Genomic DNA, 19,061 nt, shown 5'->3' with positions numbered 1-19,061 from the left:
CTGGCCACAGCGATGTCGTTAGGAAGGTAAGTACGTGTGACTCCTAATAGAGATATCGGGTGCCACGGGCAGTGATTTGCCCGTGATGCACAAACGACGGGGGCAGGTGCTATCGGCAGCGACATCGCTAGCGATATTACTGCATGTAAAGTGGCCTTATTTGTAATAGAAGGCAAAAAGCCACATAATAAAGGTAGGAAAAGGACAACATAATACACATTCCTACATGGCACACTCAAAGCATATGAAGACAAGGAGAACAAACAGAGTGTAATGCAAAATAAACACAATTTATTGAGGCACAGGACTGGCACAATAAAGGATGAGCGGCAACATCAAAGGCATGTATGTGACAAAAAAGTGTATGAAAGATATTATAACATACAATATGGTATCAATGAGCCACCATGAGATAGTAAAATAAACATGAATTGCTGTGGAGATGGCAACGAAGATGTATATATATGGCCGATATATACATACAGTAACAGCCAGATACAACGATAAGTGGAGGTAATAATATAAGCACAAAATAAGTGCCCCCCATTAATCATGCATCGGGCCTAGCCAAAGCCATCAGCACAACACCCATGATGAATTATCACGTAGCAATTGCAAAAGATGAAACATAAGTGCTTATGGGGGAGTCATAGTGAGATATGTAATCAATGCTAATACGCATAAATAGAGCAGGAGTCATAAACTGTAATGTAAATACAAAAATCCCATATTGCGTATGCATCACACATAGCCCATAAAAGCACAGACAATAATGCTATTATAAGCATAGAAATTGCATTAGCGTAACAAAAACCAGGTGGCAAGTACACTGATCATAGGTCAGACATTGGGTAAAAAGCAGTGGGCGCAAGACCAGGATGACAAGGGCATACCCATAAGCACACACAGCCTGTGAGTGGCAGCAAAGAGGTCCCCCTGGAGACCCCGACGTATACGTTTCACGATCCAAAAAGTGTGATCATTTCATCAGGGGGATGACCACGCTGTGAATGAGACATGCTTTTAAGCATGGCGCCATACCTCCCTGGTCACTCCCCCAGCAGCGTCAGCACAGACCGCATCACAGGAAGTCCCGGGCTCCGGAGTCCCCGGCAATCAACGCCCATCAAAACAGTATGCGCATGCGCGGAGATGAGGACGCGTCACTCATACCCAGCGCATGCGCAGAGGCGATTAAAGATGCCGAGGAGACCGGAAAATGTTACCCGGAGGTGCAGCTGTCAGACGCAGAGGGGAGGGACCAGGGAGGAAGCATAAGACAAAGATAATAGCAATGATCACATGGAAGGAGAGTACAATGTAGACGATCTTGTGATCTTGAATGTAAGTCCAGATCCGTGATCCCAATCATAAAGAATGTGAAAGGATGCCATGCAGAGATGTTCAGCGCTCCTAAAGAAGTGCCAGGAAAAATTATTACTGGAAAGCTCGTGTTAAAGATCAGGTCCAGATCGAGTCCAGATGGGGTAATGGGCAAAAACTGCAATACAAGGTCCCGGAGTCACAGTGTGAGAGCCCGACGCGTTACGCCAGTCACGCTGGCTTCATCAGGAGACTCAATATTGTATTGCAGTTTTTGCTGATTGGGATCACGGATCTGGACTTACATTCAAGATCACAAGATCGTCTACATTGTACTCTCCTTCCATGTGATCATTGCTATTATCTTTGTCTTATGCTTCCTCCCTGGTCCCTCCCCTCTGCGTCTGACAGCTGCACCTCCGGGTAACATTTTCCGGTCTCCTCGGCATCTTTAATCGCCTCTGCGCATGCGCTGGGTATGAGTGACGCGTCCTCATCTCCGCGCATGCGCATACTGTTTTGATGGGCGTTGATTGCCGGGGACTCCGGAGCCCGGGACTTCCTGTGATGCGGTCTGTGCTGACGCTGCTGGGGGAGTGACCAGGGAGGTATGGCGCCATGCTTAAAAGCATGTCTCATTCACAGCGTGGTCATCCCCCTGATGAAATGATCACACTTTTTGGATCGTGAAACGTATACGTCGGGGTCTCCAGGGGGACCTCTTTGCTGCCACTCACAGGCTGTGTGTGCTTATGGGTATGCCCTTGTCATCCTGGTCTTGCGCCCACTGCTTTTTACCCAATGTCTGACCTATGATCAGTGTACTTGCCACCTGGTTTTTGTTACGCTAATGCAATTTCTATGCTTATAATAGCATTATTGTCTGTGCTTTTATGGGCTATGTGTGATGCATACGCAATATGGGATTTTTGTATTTACATTACAGTTTATGACTCCTGCTCTATTTATGCGTATTAGCATTGATTACATATCTCACTATGACTCCCCCATAAGCACTTATGTTTCATCTTTTGCAATTGCTACGTGATAATTCATCATGGGTGTTGTGCTGATGGCTTTGGCTAGGCCCGATGCATGATTAATGGGGGGCACTTATTTTGTGCTTATATTATTACCTCCACTTATCGTTGTATCTGGCTGTTACTGTATGTATATATCGGCCATATATATACATCTTCGTTGCCATCTCCACAGCAATTCATGTTTATTTTACTATCTCATGGTGGCTCATTGATACCATATTGTATGTTATAATATCTTTCATACACTTTTTTGTCACATACATGCCTTTGATGTTGCCGCTCATCCTTTATTGTGCCAGTCCTGTGCCTCAATAAATTGTGTTTATTTTGCATTACACTCTGTTCTCCTTGTCTTCTTATTTGTAATAGCTTGCAATCTACAATGGGGTGATGTGGGGGTTACAAGATACAGATGCTTATTTACAATGACGGTCCAGGCATCTCAAAGAAATAGGGGATACATAAAACTGCATATGCCTTGTCATGACTTTCCATGGCTTTTTAGCACCTCACTTTTTGCATATGTTAAAAACTTTTTACCTATGTGATTTCTCATTATTATGCTTCACTAAATTTCTGGATATCTAAGGTTTTAATTTTTGCCTGAGTGGATTTGATGGGTTGGTACCAACATCTGGTGAGAAATTCATGTCAATAGCACTTTTCAAAATATATTAACTCAGAAAATTGGTGATGTTTTCAATATTTATTTCATCAACTATATATATATATATATATATATATATATATATATATATATATATATATATATGTATATATATACATACATAAACCGAAAAAAGAATGTTGTTCAAAGTGAGCACACTTTTTACATAATGTTGTTATGGACACAATTATTTGAATTCTTCTTTCTTTTTTAATGATAATTCTAATGTAGTAGTGTTTTAAAAATACATATGGATGAACAAAACCACAAATGTTAAATAAATAAGAACAGCTATAATATTGTAATATATTATTTGTATTATGCATTAATGGAATATGTCACCACTTCCTTTGCTGCTTGCTGCAGTTTTGGTCAAATCACTGTTCAGTCTTTTGCAGATCTACCAGTTCTCTGAATGCTGAGCTTTAAAGTGATATTCCCATCTCCAAGATCCTATCCCAATATGTAGTAGGTGTAAGTATAACAATATTAGCAAATACCTCCAGTTAGAAATGTAGTATAGTTCTCCTGATTACCTCATGTGCAGGGGTTACAGTAGCATTAATATACATGGTAACAACCATTAGCAACTTACTGTCAATATATGTGTGATGAAAACCATGCATACCTAAGCTGCAATGCCCTGCACATGAGTTAAGAGACATAGCTAATCAGGAGAACTATACTACTTATCTAATTAAGAGTTTGATGATATTATTATTAATATTACACCTACTTCATAATGGGATAGGATCTTGGATTTCGGAATAATCCTTTAAGGCTAACTTGCATATAACAGCTATTGATTAAAGGCCACGTCTCACTAAGAGACATCGCTAGCGACATTGCTGCTGAGTCACGTTTTTTGTGACGCAACAGCGATCTTGCTAGCAATGTCGCTGTGTGTGACATCCAGCAACAACCCTGCCCCTGCTGTGAGGTCGCTGGTCATTGCTGAATGTCCTGGACCATTTTTTTGGTCGTTGCCCTTTCGCTGTGAAGCACACATCGCTGTGTTTGACAGCGAGAGAGCAACGATCTAAATGTGCAGGGAGCCAGCTTCTGTGGACGCTGGTAATCAAGGTACACATCGGGTAACCAAGCAAAGCGCTTTGCTTGGTTACCCGATATTTACCTTGGTTACCAGCGTCCGCAGCTTCTAGAAGCCGGCTCCCTGCTCCCTGTACACATAGCCAAGGTACACATTGGATAACTATAAGCAAAGTGCTTTGCTTAGTAACCCGATGTGTACTATGGTTACCAAACACAGCGTCGTTACACAGGTTGCTGGTGGCTGGTGGTTGATCTCTGATCGCTGTGGAGATCTGCCTGATTGACAGCTCACCAGCGACCATGTAGCGACACTCCAGCGATCCCTGCCAGGTCAGCTCGCTGGTGGGATCGCTGGAACGTCGCTAAGTGTGACGGTACCTTAACTATTGCTTCTAACAAAGAAACTGCCATTTCTTGACTTCCATTTTGTTGTCATATCCTATAGAAATGTATCTAAATCTACTATTATGGCCTAATCTGCAAAAAAAAAAATATAATGTGCATCTCCTTTGCCTCTGCATCAGCTTTGATGAAGAAGGTCATGTGCTGACACAATGGTGGGAAAGCTCTATAAGACAAGCTTCACAAGTTGTAATTTCATAATCCTCAATTTCCAAACTGATAATGGATCTCCTTATTTGAAAAACCATCCCCAAATATAAATGAGTGTCACAGTGGTCTGCCTGCTGTTTTGAGATTAGTGACAGCCTTAGGACTGGAGCCTCCCATATCCATCTTGACTCCTCATTTAAATGAGGTTTCCTTTCCTTTGGTGTCTTGTGAGTTAATTTCAGTTTTGTTGCCAGTAGCTCTGAGCAAGGCAGGTCAGCTGTTGCTGCTTGTCCATGTCCATTTAAGTTAAATACTGGAACTTTCCCAGCAAATCTTGAGTCATTTCTACTTTGGCCAGCCTGGTTGAAGGAACTGCTGAGGTTTTGTCCTATGCCCATCCACCTACTACTTTAGAGTTTGTCTTCTATGGTGAAGTTTGGTGTCTTGCATCGTTCTGTTTATTCCCCTTTTCTGTCTTTCCTTTCCCTAAATGTTTATTAGTTTAGTGGCAAGTCTAGTGAACTCGTCAGCCTACTCAGTGGACAGGTATGAGTTTAGGACCAACTGAGAGAACCAGGTACCCTACTCACTGACAGATTGAAAGAACCTGTATAAGTATACTATGAAGCTCAGGAGTCAACTCGAGATAAGTACAGGAGGTGCCCCTCACCCCTATCCCTAGTGGCAGGGACCTCCATTGTATCGTGATCGTGACCCCAGTGAGTCCCCCATTTTGTGGTGTTTTTTGGTAGTGCGTCAGACACCCGTTGGTCTGATTGCATGTGTCACACGTTGTATACTGACATCTCCAACTTCATGCTTGACAATGAGGCTGTTAATGTAGGTAGGAAAACCTGCAGTCCATCTGGACATTGCTATCCATACATGGACTTTGAAATGAGGAGTTGTGAAGCACATCTGTGTCAGAAAGAATGCCGAAGTGGAGCTCCTGGAAATATTAGCATGTTTGAAAATGGGGCGTCGTTGACAATTTTATGATTCATGTATATTAGTAAGGCTGGTTTTACACATCTGAAAAACATGGACCATTCTCGAATTGGAAGAACCGGCCCGTCTGCTTGATCTTGTGAAATAGGGAATAGCTTCAGAGGTGTTTATAAAGAAGTTAACTTAGATCAGGAGACCGGGCAGTCATGCTGGCTCTTCCCCTACTAATAATTTGTGCTATATAGACCTATCTAAGTTCAGTTTCTATTTGGCAAAGATTCAAACAACTTTTTTTTTATATTCCCTGTAAAACAACTTTTATTTTTTTGTAATTATAATAAAAACAAGTAATATAATTGTTTAAAACTAATTACTGTTCCCTATTTAGCTTCTCCATGGGTGGATAAGAGCAGAACTCCAAATAAAATCGATCTTTATGATGTGCGGAGAAGACCATGGTGAGTGGACTTGTTGTTTTTGTTGTTCTGGTATGGTCATTAATAGGCCCTGTTTCAATTACATTAACATAACTGGGAAAAAAAAGGACAGCAATGAGTAAACATGGATCATTTGGTCTCTCTGCTTCATTATTTTTCATTATGAGAGCACAATAAATAATATTGCTAACAAATTAAATTGTAATGAATTGTGGGTGTTGAAGTGGTCTATTAAAATGGTTCTGGTTTCTGCTGAACTCTAAGCAGAATATAAGTGTGACCTTTATTTTTCTAGTTAATTAAAAATTGTAACCCTAAACAGTCTAAACAGCACAGAACTAAATATGGGACCTCATTAAGTACCTATATTTTTGTTTTTTATAAACGATCAGTAATTAAAAGCGCATATTCTTTTTTTTTTTAATAAGCCAATGATTAAAAATACCTGTCAAGGAAATAATTAATATCTTATGCATATGTTAGTGCATTATAAGCATTATCTAGCGTATCTTAATTAGTTCCTAGTTTGCAGAACAGCACATTTTCCAATCTCAGTGTGTTTAATTGCAAATGATGGACACATACATGTTTACAGATAGATACACCGATAGTGAACGCTATGGATTGAAGTCATTCTAGCAGAGGTCAGTGATGTGACGTAGGACGTCTCTAGTTTCTAATAATATAATAATAAATAATGTCAATTAGAGATGGATTTTCCATATAGCTGCATCCTTGGAATTCTTTTATTATCCTCTGTGTTATGAGATTCAAAAATAGATGGAGAGTTTGAGTGGGAAGGTAACTACATGATGTTCTGTACTATTGTATTCATGAAATACCTAAGGCACTTTAGCCTCTGTATAACAGAAGGCCCTTCAACTTCTATTTTTTCTAAAGACCTTTTAGTTTATTACTAAAAACATCCTTCTCATAGAGTAATTGTGTTCCACGGAAAACTTCTGATACAAAGTACTAGGATACATTCAATACCTTCAATTAGGACAAGGTTACCATAAGTGGATTTATGGAAAATGTGGTAAACACATTTGTAAGCAAAAGAGAAAAAAAATCTATTATCCAAATCCATTTTCCAAAACAGCTGATCTCCCTGACTGTGTCATGCAGCAAACAATGCCTGCAAATTGGAGCCTCATTCAGATTACATCATGTACAATAACTATATTAGAATTAAATAGAGATTTCATAACATTTCTGGTATCACAGATGTATTCAAAATGGAAGCTGATACATTCAAGTGATATATTTAAAATATGCATATTTAATATTTGTGTAGAGATCCAATCTATTTTACTTTTATTACATAGACTTTGTTAGCTAATTGGTCTAAATGGTTTTAAATATTGATGATTTCTAGTTAATGTAGGTCATTAAAATCAGACTAGTGGGTATCTGATACCCTCCCATTGTTTAGCTCATTTCATGTCAGAAGGTTCGAGCGTTCCCCTAGTGAATGGCACAGCACAGTAAAGCCCGGGTGGTGTTAAGCCAGGGAGAGGACAACCCCCGACGAGTGATGCAAGACAAGTGATACACAATGCAATGGTAGTGTCACACAACACGCGTGATAAGCACGTTCAGACCAACCGAGGTCTGACTCCCAACCAAAAACACACAAAAAAAACACCACAGACAAGGGGGAACACCAGGGACACATTAACAATGATGGGCCCTGGGACTAGTGGGAGGGTAAGTGGGCAACTCCTAAACTCACCTGTAGCTGTCCCTACTCTCCTTGCCAGTCCCTATACAGTCTTTGCAACTGTCACAGAGCAGCACCCTGAGACCCTGAGAAACCCTATAGTTGCCCTCACTAGTTAGAGGCGGGTGAGATACACTAGACCCCACCGCTGCACTAAAGAAACAAGAGGGTAGGGGACAACAACCAAAATGGAGAGGATACAACTTCAGGAGAATCCACAGCACCTTCCTTCCACCAAGGTGGCTTTCATACAAATGACTTTGTATAGTCAGCGAAGCTTGCTGGGATACCTAGCTATTTAAACACAAGGTGGTATGACTGCAAAGCAGGTGCAGCTAACCTTAACTACAGGAGAGCTGCGGGCAGAAAAACTGACATTTAGTTACTTCAGTACAAAAGGAAGCAAAACAACATTTAAGTGCAGAGTCCCAGATAGAGATATGGAGCTCTAGTTCCCAAGCTTACACTAGTCTTCAAAAACAGGGAGATGACAGTGACAGGTAGGCCCTTGCGCTATAGAGAGGGGAGCAGGGTCACTTTCTAACACTCACCTAAGGCTGATCCCTTCTCCCTAATGTCCCGGGATGGGTGTCCCCCCATGTGCCGATCACATGCCTATGCCCTTGTTGGGCACTAAAGCAGATCTACGATCCACAATATGCTGTGACATTCTGATCCCAGATTACCCTGAGATAAGGCCATGACACACTCATGACATTTCAGCTTTGGTAGCCAGATGTAAACAGTCTATGGAACCAGAATAGTACAGCTCTATTCTTTAATTAATGGCTGCACGGGTACTGCAGAGCAGCGCATGTCAGAGAATATCAGCTGAGCTGCAATACCTGAGTATGGCCACTTTACAGTAAATGATACCATGCAGTTCCAGCTCTGTACATTTCACACATCTGACCATCTCTGTAGCAGCAAACCGCTGATCGGTGGGTACCAGGAGGTGTTAGAACCCCCACCATCCTGATATTGATGACATACTTAAACATACGTCATTAATAATGTATGTCTAGAACGAAACACCTAACAAATACAACATATACATATAGAAACACATAATTTTTTTCTGTTTATCTCTAGGTACATACAAGGAGCTGCATCTCCAAAGGACATGCTTATCCTGGTGGATGTGTATGTATACTTTATATTTAAAATTATTTATTTGTGTGAGTGGTCATTTTCTTTTTTTTCTTTCCCTTTAGGCCTCGGTTCCACTTGCGTTTTGCACGGACGAGTGCAATCTGATAAAACATCGGCTTGCTCTCACTCTATTGCAAAACTATGGGGCAGTGTCCATCTGTGATTGATTTCTACATGCCATATTGGCATGAGAAATGAATCACAGAATGCTGTGTTTGGCAGCGAGCCTCGGCTCACACACCCCCAAACAAGTCTATGGGTGCGTGTGAAACATTGCACTGAACTCGCATGTCATCTCAGCGCAGTGCGATGTACGCAGAGACAGGCAGCGGAGGAGATGGAGAGAAAGTTCTCCTTCCCTCTTCTCCGCAGCTGTTATCCGATCACAAGATTGCAACACAGTAGCATGACCCTCTGCTGACACCCGCAGCAGAGGGTCATTAGCATATCGCCACTTCCGATGTTCTCAAATCAGAAGCTATGCGCAAGTGGAACCGAGCCCTTACAGAGAGTATGACAGCACATTTGTCCATAAAAAGGCTTACATCTAAACCAGACTTTTTAAACCTGATGAGGCTGATGTATTTTCTTTTAATATCTATATAACAATAGTTGTAAAATCCTTTATTTAATATTTTTTTGACTGATTTTAAACTGAGCATTTAATGAGTCCAGCTCGAGCCATAGGACCTATGAACTGCTCATTAGATGCAATATCAAAGTACATACATCCGACTCAACAGCTCTAAGAGATTTATTTAATAATGTATTCAGACTGTTCTAAACAATCTGGTGACTGATCTTTAATGTGTATTAGTTTAACTGTTCATATTGATCAATATAGATGATAAGTAGTTAGCATTTTTTTGTATTTCAATTTTAGTTATAGACGATATACTGTATATGTAGTGTACCAGAGAATGCCTATTTTACAGCTATATAGCTGCATCTATGTAAAGTCTCTTTAATGATCTTTAATAATAGCAGATATTCTCCCACTAGAGAAGAAAGACTTAGGGGATGCATAATCTTTAAAATAATTTCTAACCGCTTTTAATAACCTCTTTTTGACAGTGATAGGAAGAATAAATAGTTTACATTATGAAATGAGTGATTTATAGGGTCACAATCATAAGCAATTCATTTACAATTGACAGAGCTACCGCACATGTAGATTACTACTTTTATACTTTTTATTTCTAATGATACACTAATTGTGATTTTTAATGATTAACAAGGATGTATAAGTTATGTTTTCAGACAATGGGGTAACAAATGCCAATGAGACTGCTTTCACATGGCTCTAATGTAGTATAAATGTTTTTTTACAGCCATTATTCTCATAGACATCATGGTTTTACTAATTTGGTCTTCATAGCAGGATTCTATTGATCTAAAGGCTGCTTTACATGGTACGACCGATTATGCGATTTCACAATCGATCGTACCCGCCCCCGTCCTTTTTGCGCCACGGGCAAATCGCTGCCCGTGGCGCACAAAGTCGGTAACCCCCGTCACACATACTTACCTCTCGTGCGACCACGCTGTGGGCGGCGAACGTCCACTTCCTGGAGTGGGAGGGACGTTCGGCGTCACAATGACACACGGCCGCCAGCCAATAGAAGCGGAGGGGCGGAGATGAGCAGGATGTAAACATCCCGCCCACCTCCTTCCTTCCACATAGAGCCGGCGGCGGCCGCGGGAGGCAGGTGAGCTGCTCATCGTTCCCGTGGTGTCAGACGGAGCGGCGTGTGCTACCACGGAAACGATGATCAACTAAATTAAACGATATTATGGAACCTAGCGAGCAGTACACGACTCACGATTTGTGAGCGATACTGCGTCGCTAGAAGGTGTCACACAGGCCAGCATCGCCAGCGATGCCGGATGTGCGTCACAAAAACCGTGACCCCGACGATCTATCGCACGATAGATTGGTGTAAAGCAGATTTATGTCTGGCTTAGTAAACCAAGGGAGGTTGGTTTTACTCCTGTGTTATCTAAGGCAGGTAATACATGCCCTGAAATGCATCTGTCATACTCATGTTCAAATGGCTTAGGGGAAAATTATTCTGCTAAAAACTACAGATTACCAGTACATGGTGGAATAAATATCTTTTTTTTATTATTTTGCTTAAAGGGGTTGTTCCACAAGCAAAGTACACTTCAATTAATAGATCTTAGAATAATAAGTTCCACAATTGGATGTTTTTAAAAAAAATGTTCGTGTGCTGAGATAATCTTATATATGTGCTCTTTCTATGTACCATGTAATGGCCATGTTTGACTCTACAAAGCTGCTGTCACAGTCGGGGATAGAACCTATGCTGGCCGTAAAGGACAACACACAGGAAGGGGGAAGGAATGCCTAATAGCTAGGGAATGGGGAAGTGGTGACCCAAGATTATGACCTACAGCTCCCCCTCACAGTCCTAGTAGACCCTATACAGGTTCTGTACCTGTCGCCAAGCTGGAATACCTGGGACCATATTTCACCTTCGCAAATGGTCATAAGTAAGGATGGAAGGTATGAGCTCTTCATCAACACCACTATCACTAAAGGAGGACACAAGGGAGCAACAAAACAGGGGAAATGCAACTGCAATCCAGAGAACCCTGGTAGATGAAAAAGACAAACATTTATCTGAGCTGCAGCAACTACAGGAGACTGGAGCAACAGAACAACATGACTTCTTCACAGCTCAGTCAGGAACAAACTATAAACCGCACCCAATTATCCCCAGAGTGAGGTTTATAAAGGGAGTCAGAGACTTATAACAGCAAGGAAAAACTGACAGATTCCTATGGTCCTAGAGTCCGCAGCTGCATAAACAGGGAACTGTCAGATAATACGTGCTGCCAATGCTCTGGGATGTTCTTACACTCGCTGCCACAGGATTGTCAGCGAGCCTTCACAAATCCATGACAGCTGCTTCTTTTCATGGTAGTCACTGTGCACACTCTTCATGGTTGGTATATGTCACAGCTCTGGGCCATGGGAGAGTGTAAGTCACTTATAAGTGATGAGTATAAAGTAAAAACAGTAGGGGCTCATGGCTGCTTCTTTCTGGGATAACACATTTCCCTGCCTGAGAGAACCAATTTTTTGGTGTCAACATAGGGCTAAGTTTTTCTGTCACCATTACACACCTATAAGCTCTTTATCATCAATCAAGTCAGGGACATTTGAGCTTAGAGGGTTGTAGATCAGGCAGAAACACTCATTCTGTGTTACCTCATACAGAGAATTGTGTTTCCTCAGGCAGGAAAATGTGCTTCCTCACAAAGCAGCAGCTGCAAGCCCTTGTTGTTTCTGCTGTATACTCACTTATCATAACTGACTCATGCTTTCTCCCCTGGCCACCAGTAGCTCTGGATGGCCAGACACAGCCATTACACAGTACATAGCAGGGGACGTATTTATAAGATTATCACTAGGGATGATCGAATACCTCAAATATTCGGCTTCGCAAATATTTGCTGAATAGGTTGCCGCTATTCGACTATTCGCAAATATTCGATGCACAATGTAAGTCTATGGGAAACACAAATAACAACTATTCACAACTATTCGGGCTTCCCATAGACTTACATTGCACATCAAATATTCGCATAGCAGCGACCTATTTGTCGGATATTTGCGAAGCCGAATATTTGAGGTATTCGATCATCCCTAATTATCACAGGACTGAAATTTTTTAACACATCCAATTGTGAAACTTATTATACCATGATCTAATAATTGAATTGTACTTTTTGTGTGGGATAAATAATTAATGCACTTTTTCACATACACACATTCATGCTTCGATAATATAGAGCACTAGTTTACCATCAATATGGTGGCATCTTCTAGTCTCACACAATGCCATAACTATCCTATTATGCATAAAATATCTTGATGTAGAAAACTTGACACAATGCAAAGTATCAAACATGTCAAGCTAAGTGTTGAGATACTGTTTTCTGTATCGTGGTATCTTGTTGCATTGGGGTATATGTGTGAAGAAAATGCAATAGCTGTACATATGCATACTTGGTAACTAAATTTGCTAACTTATAAAATATGAACCAATATGTAACATAGGTTTACTTGCTTATTTCTTAATCCATTCCCTAAATGCTCCCATGTTCTTTGTCATTTATTTATAGTTGTATATTTTGTATATTTTGAGTGAAAAGTGCAAGATTGAGTGTATTAAAAGCATCTCTTGGCTTCCATAGAGGACTCTTTGTTAGGTTAATGTCAGGGGGAAAAGCATCAAGCCTGATGTGTCTAGTAGATTGCTTTGTACTAAAAAAATCTATTCTCTAGTTTGTCGCTTTGATGGAATAGATTGCATCTGATGTTTTAAATGGATTGAAATACTTTTATATTACTGAAATGTGTTTCATCAGCATTTGCAATACCTCCTGTTTGAGCTTTACCCTGAAGCAGACAAGCTGCTATTTAGATCCCTTAAAAAGCCTATTATCCCAAGGAGGCCGAAATGGACGTACATGGGGAACCAAGAAAAGCTTTTCAATTAATTTCATTGACATTGCACCTGAAACTGATTAGAATATTTCAGGCTTATTTATTTTTGTAACCCCTGTCTCATTCTCATGTCTCTTTTTAAAGGAGCGGAAGTGTCAGTGGGCTGACGCTGAAGTTGATAAGAACCTCTGTATCTGAGATGTTGGAAACTCTTTCAGACGATGACTTTGTGAATGTTGCGGCTGTAAGTAATGTGTTTGTATAATGTACACCACTTAAGGTTTATGAAATTTGGTACCGTTCCAAGGCAATTCTTTATCAAAATGGTGAAAACCAAATGACTGACAATTTTTACCCCTTTGCTATATCTGTAGTGATGTGATAGAATCAACTGAACACAAGAGATTTCCACTTATCTAGTCATTTATAATCTTGTCTGAAATTTAATTTATTTAATCCAATCGCAATGAAGCAGTTAAATATAAAGTGGCTTGTACTGCTAACAAGAGAACAATTGCTGGGTATTTTATTTTTATTTACTAACTTATATGATCTAAGAAGCCGCTTAGAAATGTAATGATATGTATGGTATATACCAAACCTCTCCCATTCACTGGCTTCCCTCTGTTAGAAGTAAATTAAATACAAACCTAAATGCTACAGTTTTTCTTTCTTTTTTTTATTTATTGCATTTTACATAGCATTCGGTAAAGTGCAAATCATTATTCCATAGCATGGCAAAAACAAACAAAATAAAACAGTGGAACAGGCTACCACGGGAGGTGGTGAGCTCTTCCTCAATGGAAATCTTCAAGCGGAAACTGGATAAACATATAGCTGGGATGATTTAGGAAAATCTGCTCTTGCAGGGGGTTGGACCTGATGGCCCTTGAGGTCCCTTCCAACTCTACCATTCTATCATTCTATGATTCTATGAAAAGTAGTACAATAGTAGATAAAGTATTTATCCCCCCAACTAGATTTGGAGATACAGCCATGAATAGAACCTGTATCCCTAAAGCCCGCTACACACGCTTCAATATATCTCACAATCCGTCGTTGGGGTCAAGTTGTAAGTGACGCACATCCGGCATCGTTTGTGACGTATCTGCGTGTGACAGCTACATGCGATCAGGATTGAACGCAAAACCGTTGATCGCAAACACATCGTATCATTCTCTAGAATTGAGCGTTTTGTTGCAAGAACCTAGTCAATTGTAACGTGTGACATCCCTCAAACGATTTTGGTGTCTGATGCTATGTGCGCAGGTGTGCGCTCTGCACCGCAGCTTAAAAAAGGTCTGCTTCAGAGCGCAGCTGAAAAGCTGCGTTCTGAAGCGCCTCACAATGTCTGTCATGCACTAATCTCTGTCAGTCGGTCACTATCTCTGTCCCTCACTCTCTGTCCATGTCAGTCTATCCCCCTCTCTCATATACTCACCGATCCCCGATCCCTGGCGCTGCACGGCATTTACACTGCTCCGGCGGCTTTTACTGTTTTGAAAAAGCCGGCCGCCCATTAAAAAATCTCCTATTCCCTTCTTTCCCCGCCCACCAGCGCCTATGATTGGTTACAGTGAGACACGCCCCCACTCTGAGTGACAGGTGTCACACTGCACCCAATCACAGCAGCCGGTGGGCGTGTCTATACTGTGTAGTGAAATAAATAATTAAATAATTAAAAAAAACGGCGTGCGGTTCCCCCCATTTTTAAAACCAGCCAGATAAAGCCATACGGCTGAAGGCTGGTATTCTCAGGATGGGGAGCTCCACGTTATGGGGAGCCCCCCACCCTAACAATATCAGCCAACAGCCGCCCAGAATTGCCGCATACATTAGATGCGACAGTTCTGGGACTGTACCCGGCTCTTCCCGATTTACCCTGGTGCGTTGGCAAATCGGGGTAATAAGGAGTTATTGGCAGCCCATAGCTGCCAATAAGTCCTAGATTAATCATGTCAGGCGTCTATGAGACACCTTCCATGATTAATCTGTAAGTTACAGTAAATAAACACACACCCGAAAAAATCCTTTATTAGAAATAAAAACACACACATATACCCTGGTTCACCACTTTAATCAGCCCCAAAAAGCCCTCCTTGTCCGGCGTAATCCAGGATAATCCAGCGTCGCTTCCACCGCAGCTGCATGGAGGTGACCGGAGCCGCAGCAGACACAGCCGCTCCGGTCACCTCCATGCAGCAAATGAACACAGCCGTGCGATCAGCTGCTGTCACTGAGGTTACCCGCGGCCACCGGTGGATGCAGCGGTGGCCGCGGGTAACCTCAGTGACAGCAGCTGATCGCACGGCTGTGTTCATTTGCTGCATGGAGGTGACCGGAGCGGCTGTGTCTGCTGCGGCTCCGGTCACCTCCATGCAGCTGCGGTGGAAGTGACGCTGGATCATCCTGGATTACGCCGGACAAGGAGGGCTTTTTGGGGCTGATTAAAGTGGTGAACCAGGGTATATGTGTGTGTTTTTATTTCTAATAAAGGATTTTTTCGGGTGTGTGTTTATTTACTGTAACTTACAGATTAATCATGGAAGGTGTCTCATAGACGCCTGACATGATTAATCTAGGACTTATTGGCAGCTATGGGCTGCCAATAACTCCTTATTACCCCGATTTGCCAACGCACCAGGGTAAATCGGGAAGAGCCGGGTACAGTCCCAGAACTGTCGCATCTAATGTATGCGGCAATTTTGGGCGGCTGTTGGCTGATATTGTTAGGGTGGGGGGCTCCCCATAACGTGGAGCTCCCCATCCTGAGAATACCAGCCTTCAGCCGTATGGCTTTATCTGGCTGGTTTTAAAAATGGGGGGAACCGCACGCCATTTTTTTTAATTATTTAATTATTTATTTCACTACACAGTATAGACACGCCCACCGGCTGCTGTGATTGGGTGCAGTGTGACACCTGTCACTCAGAGTGGGGGCGTGTCTCACTGTAACCAATCATAGGCGCCGGTGGGCGGGGAAAGCAGGGAATACGAGATTGTTTAATGGGCGGCCGGCTTTTTCAAAACAGTAAAAGCCGCCGGAGCAGTGAGAAAGCCGTGCAGCGCCGGGGATCGGGGATTGGTGAGTATATGAGAGAGGGCTGGTAACTTCAGTTACTCAGGAGATTAGCGGTCACCGGTGAGTCTTCACTGGTGACCGCTAATCAGGACGCGACACAGACAGAGCCGCAGCATCACAATGAAGTCGGGTGAAGTTCACCCGAGTTCATTCTGACAGTGCGGCTCTGTCTGTGTCTGCTGTCATCTGCCATTCAGCTCTGCTACATGGCTGTCTGTGTCTGCTGTTAGCGGCCATGTAGCAGAGCTGAATGGCAGATGACATAGTAAAAACGCATCCCACATTACACACGCATTACACACGCTTGGCAAGTCAATAGATAAAAAAAAAAAAAAAGGTGCCCAATGCATACGTCACAGAACACATGATCTAAAGGATCGCACACAAAATTGATCAATTTAACATAGACTAATAACGCTCGTGTGACAGCAAATGAACGACCAACGTGAAATCTCATAGATCCCGTATGCAACCTGGGCGTGTCACATCGCAAATGCGATTGTACAACTAATTGCAACGTGTAAAGTGGGCTTTACTTTCACTATTTACCAGAAATGGTAGAAATTAGCTCAGTGATTGATTTCCATCTTTAAACTACCAAGTAAAGGGAATGACGTTTAAGGGATATATTTAGAAAACACTAATTTCAGATTCTGTATTAGGTAATCTGAATAAGTGGATGGGTGTACCAGATTTTGGGTCTGCAGGAGGACAGGGAATATTTGTACTTTCTACTGCAGGCATAGGTCAATGCTCGAATGCATCATTCTCCTATACTTGTATACAGAGAAGAGTGATTGCCATCACGGTAAAGCGTGAGCAATTACAAATACATTCCATAAGTAGGTGTCCAAGCCAAACTTTTGGCCTGTTACCCAGAGTTGCCAAGTCAATATTATAAAATATATTGTTTTCACTGCTTTATTTTCTCAATAATGGAAGTAGAACAGTCCAGTGGAAAAATGTCCTATTCCTTCCAGCATGATATAAGCTTCTACCACCATCCAAGAAGCTGTGATATCACAAAGTATTTTAATTCCTTGGCATGACTCTGCAAAAAGCTGATCTGTAAGAGATGGAGCAGATCAAATAAATTCATGCTTTGATGAGGAGTGTTATAAGAACCGTAACCCACAAAATAATTTCACAGCTTAGTTGCAAACTATTTAGAAATTCAGGCATTCACTGCTTTTTGGATGAATTGGAGATAATAGGCTCGATTCATCAAAGCTTTACATGAATAAAAGCTTTGAAAAGTTATAAAATGTTGGTGCAACTTGAGGCTGCACTAAAATTGTGCGACTTTTAGCTTTCTAACGCCATTTGTGCCCAGATCCAACAAAGTGAGCAGAGCTGGGGTGGGTCAAGAGCATTGGGGTGGGGCAAATTCATGACAAGCAGCGCATACAGAGGTGTATACCACTCCTCTGGAGCTCCTTTTTCATGATTCATTTATTTTATGATATTCTGATATTTTTCAGTAAGTCACCAGTTTACATAGATCCAGTCATCTAAATCATCTATATCTAGACATAAATGAAGAAGAGGACTCACATCAGCTTACCTGTTCTGGGTTAGAATCAGTCTTTTAGGACGTGGGGCATGGAGAGAGACCTCGGGCCGGCTTCCTGGAATAAATAGCTGGATAACCTCCTTTTTGCTCAGCTAAATTACCTATATACCCAGCTGTGAGTTTTATATATTAGACAGTATAATGCTTTTAATTGTGGTTTAAAAGTGGCACAATCGCTTGGTCGCTAGCACTGCTGCTTTGAAATGCTGGGGTCCTGGGTTCAAATCCCACCTAGGACAACATTTGGAAGAAGTTTGCATGTTCTCCCCATGTTTGCGTGGGTTTCCTCTAGGTACCCCAGTTTCCTCCTATACTACAAAGACATACTGATAAGGGATTTATATTCTGAGCCCCAGTGATGATGATATCTGTATAATGCTGTGGAATATGATGGTGTTATATGTGAAATATTCACTATATAATAATATTAACAAATGTCAGGGGCAAAAGTATCAAGACTGATGTGTCTGGTAGATTTCTTTGTAATAGCATAATATAGTCTCTAGTTTTAGCTTTGATGGAATCGATTATTATTATTATTATTATTATCATCATCGCTATAACACTTTTCTATAATATAAGAATATACTATAATATGAGTAGAACATTGTGTACTTCATTGTGTAGTTCCAAACTACATGGCTGTGCTTTGGTGTTATTCTATTTACTTTTGTCATTCATTAACCTCAAGGTCATACATTCGTGTATTAGTTATTCCTTAAATATCCCTTTAAAATGAGTTTTATTGCTTTTCATGAATCTTATAGCACAGAATTAAGATGTTACAGGTGACAATATACAGAGAAGGATACACCGTTTTCATTCCCTCTAAATAAGACTGATGTAAAGCAATCAAGACACAATCCTCAAATATCTCTTTCATACGCGCTTCAGACACGCAGTCCTCCAATTGCTTACATCTATCTTGAGAATTAAGATAAAAATAAAAGTGGCACTACCAATCATGTTGTTAGCTGAACCTTGCCTATCATTATTCATGGTCACAGCTAAAAGATTAGGATATACTTTCT

General features: G+C 41.3%; 1 protein-coding gene across 4 annotated transcripts in view; it reads left to right on the top strand.

Annotated features, from left to right (window-relative positions):
• CACNA2D1 (calcium voltage-gated channel auxiliary subunit alpha2delta 1) overlaps positions 1-19,061 on the top strand; it is a 1,186,557-nt gene that overhangs the window by 829,414 nt on the left and 338,082 nt on the right. For all 4 annotated transcript variants that reach the window (XM_075345217.1, XM_075345220.1, XM_075345219.1 and 1 more), the window contains exons 8-10: positions 5,975-6,044; positions 8,839-8,889; positions 13,520-13,619. In XM_075345217.1, coding sequence (XP_075201332.1) covers positions 5,975-6,044; positions 8,839-8,889; positions 13,520-13,619 — 221 coding nt within the window. The remainder of the gene's footprint in view (positions 1-5,974; positions 6,045-8,838; positions 8,890-13,519; positions 13,620-19,061) is intronic.

Source organism: Anomaloglossus baeobatrachus, chromosome 4 (genome assembly GCF_048569485.1).
Source record: "Anomaloglossus baeobatrachus isolate aAnoBae1 chromosome 4, aAnoBae1.hap1, whole genome shotgun sequence".
Taxonomy (NCBI): Eukaryota; Metazoa; Chordata; class Amphibia; order Anura; family Aromobatidae; genus Anomaloglossus; species Anomaloglossus baeobatrachus.
Note: the sequence above shows the minus strand (reverse complement) of the source record. Positions and strands in the feature narration are given on the sequence as shown.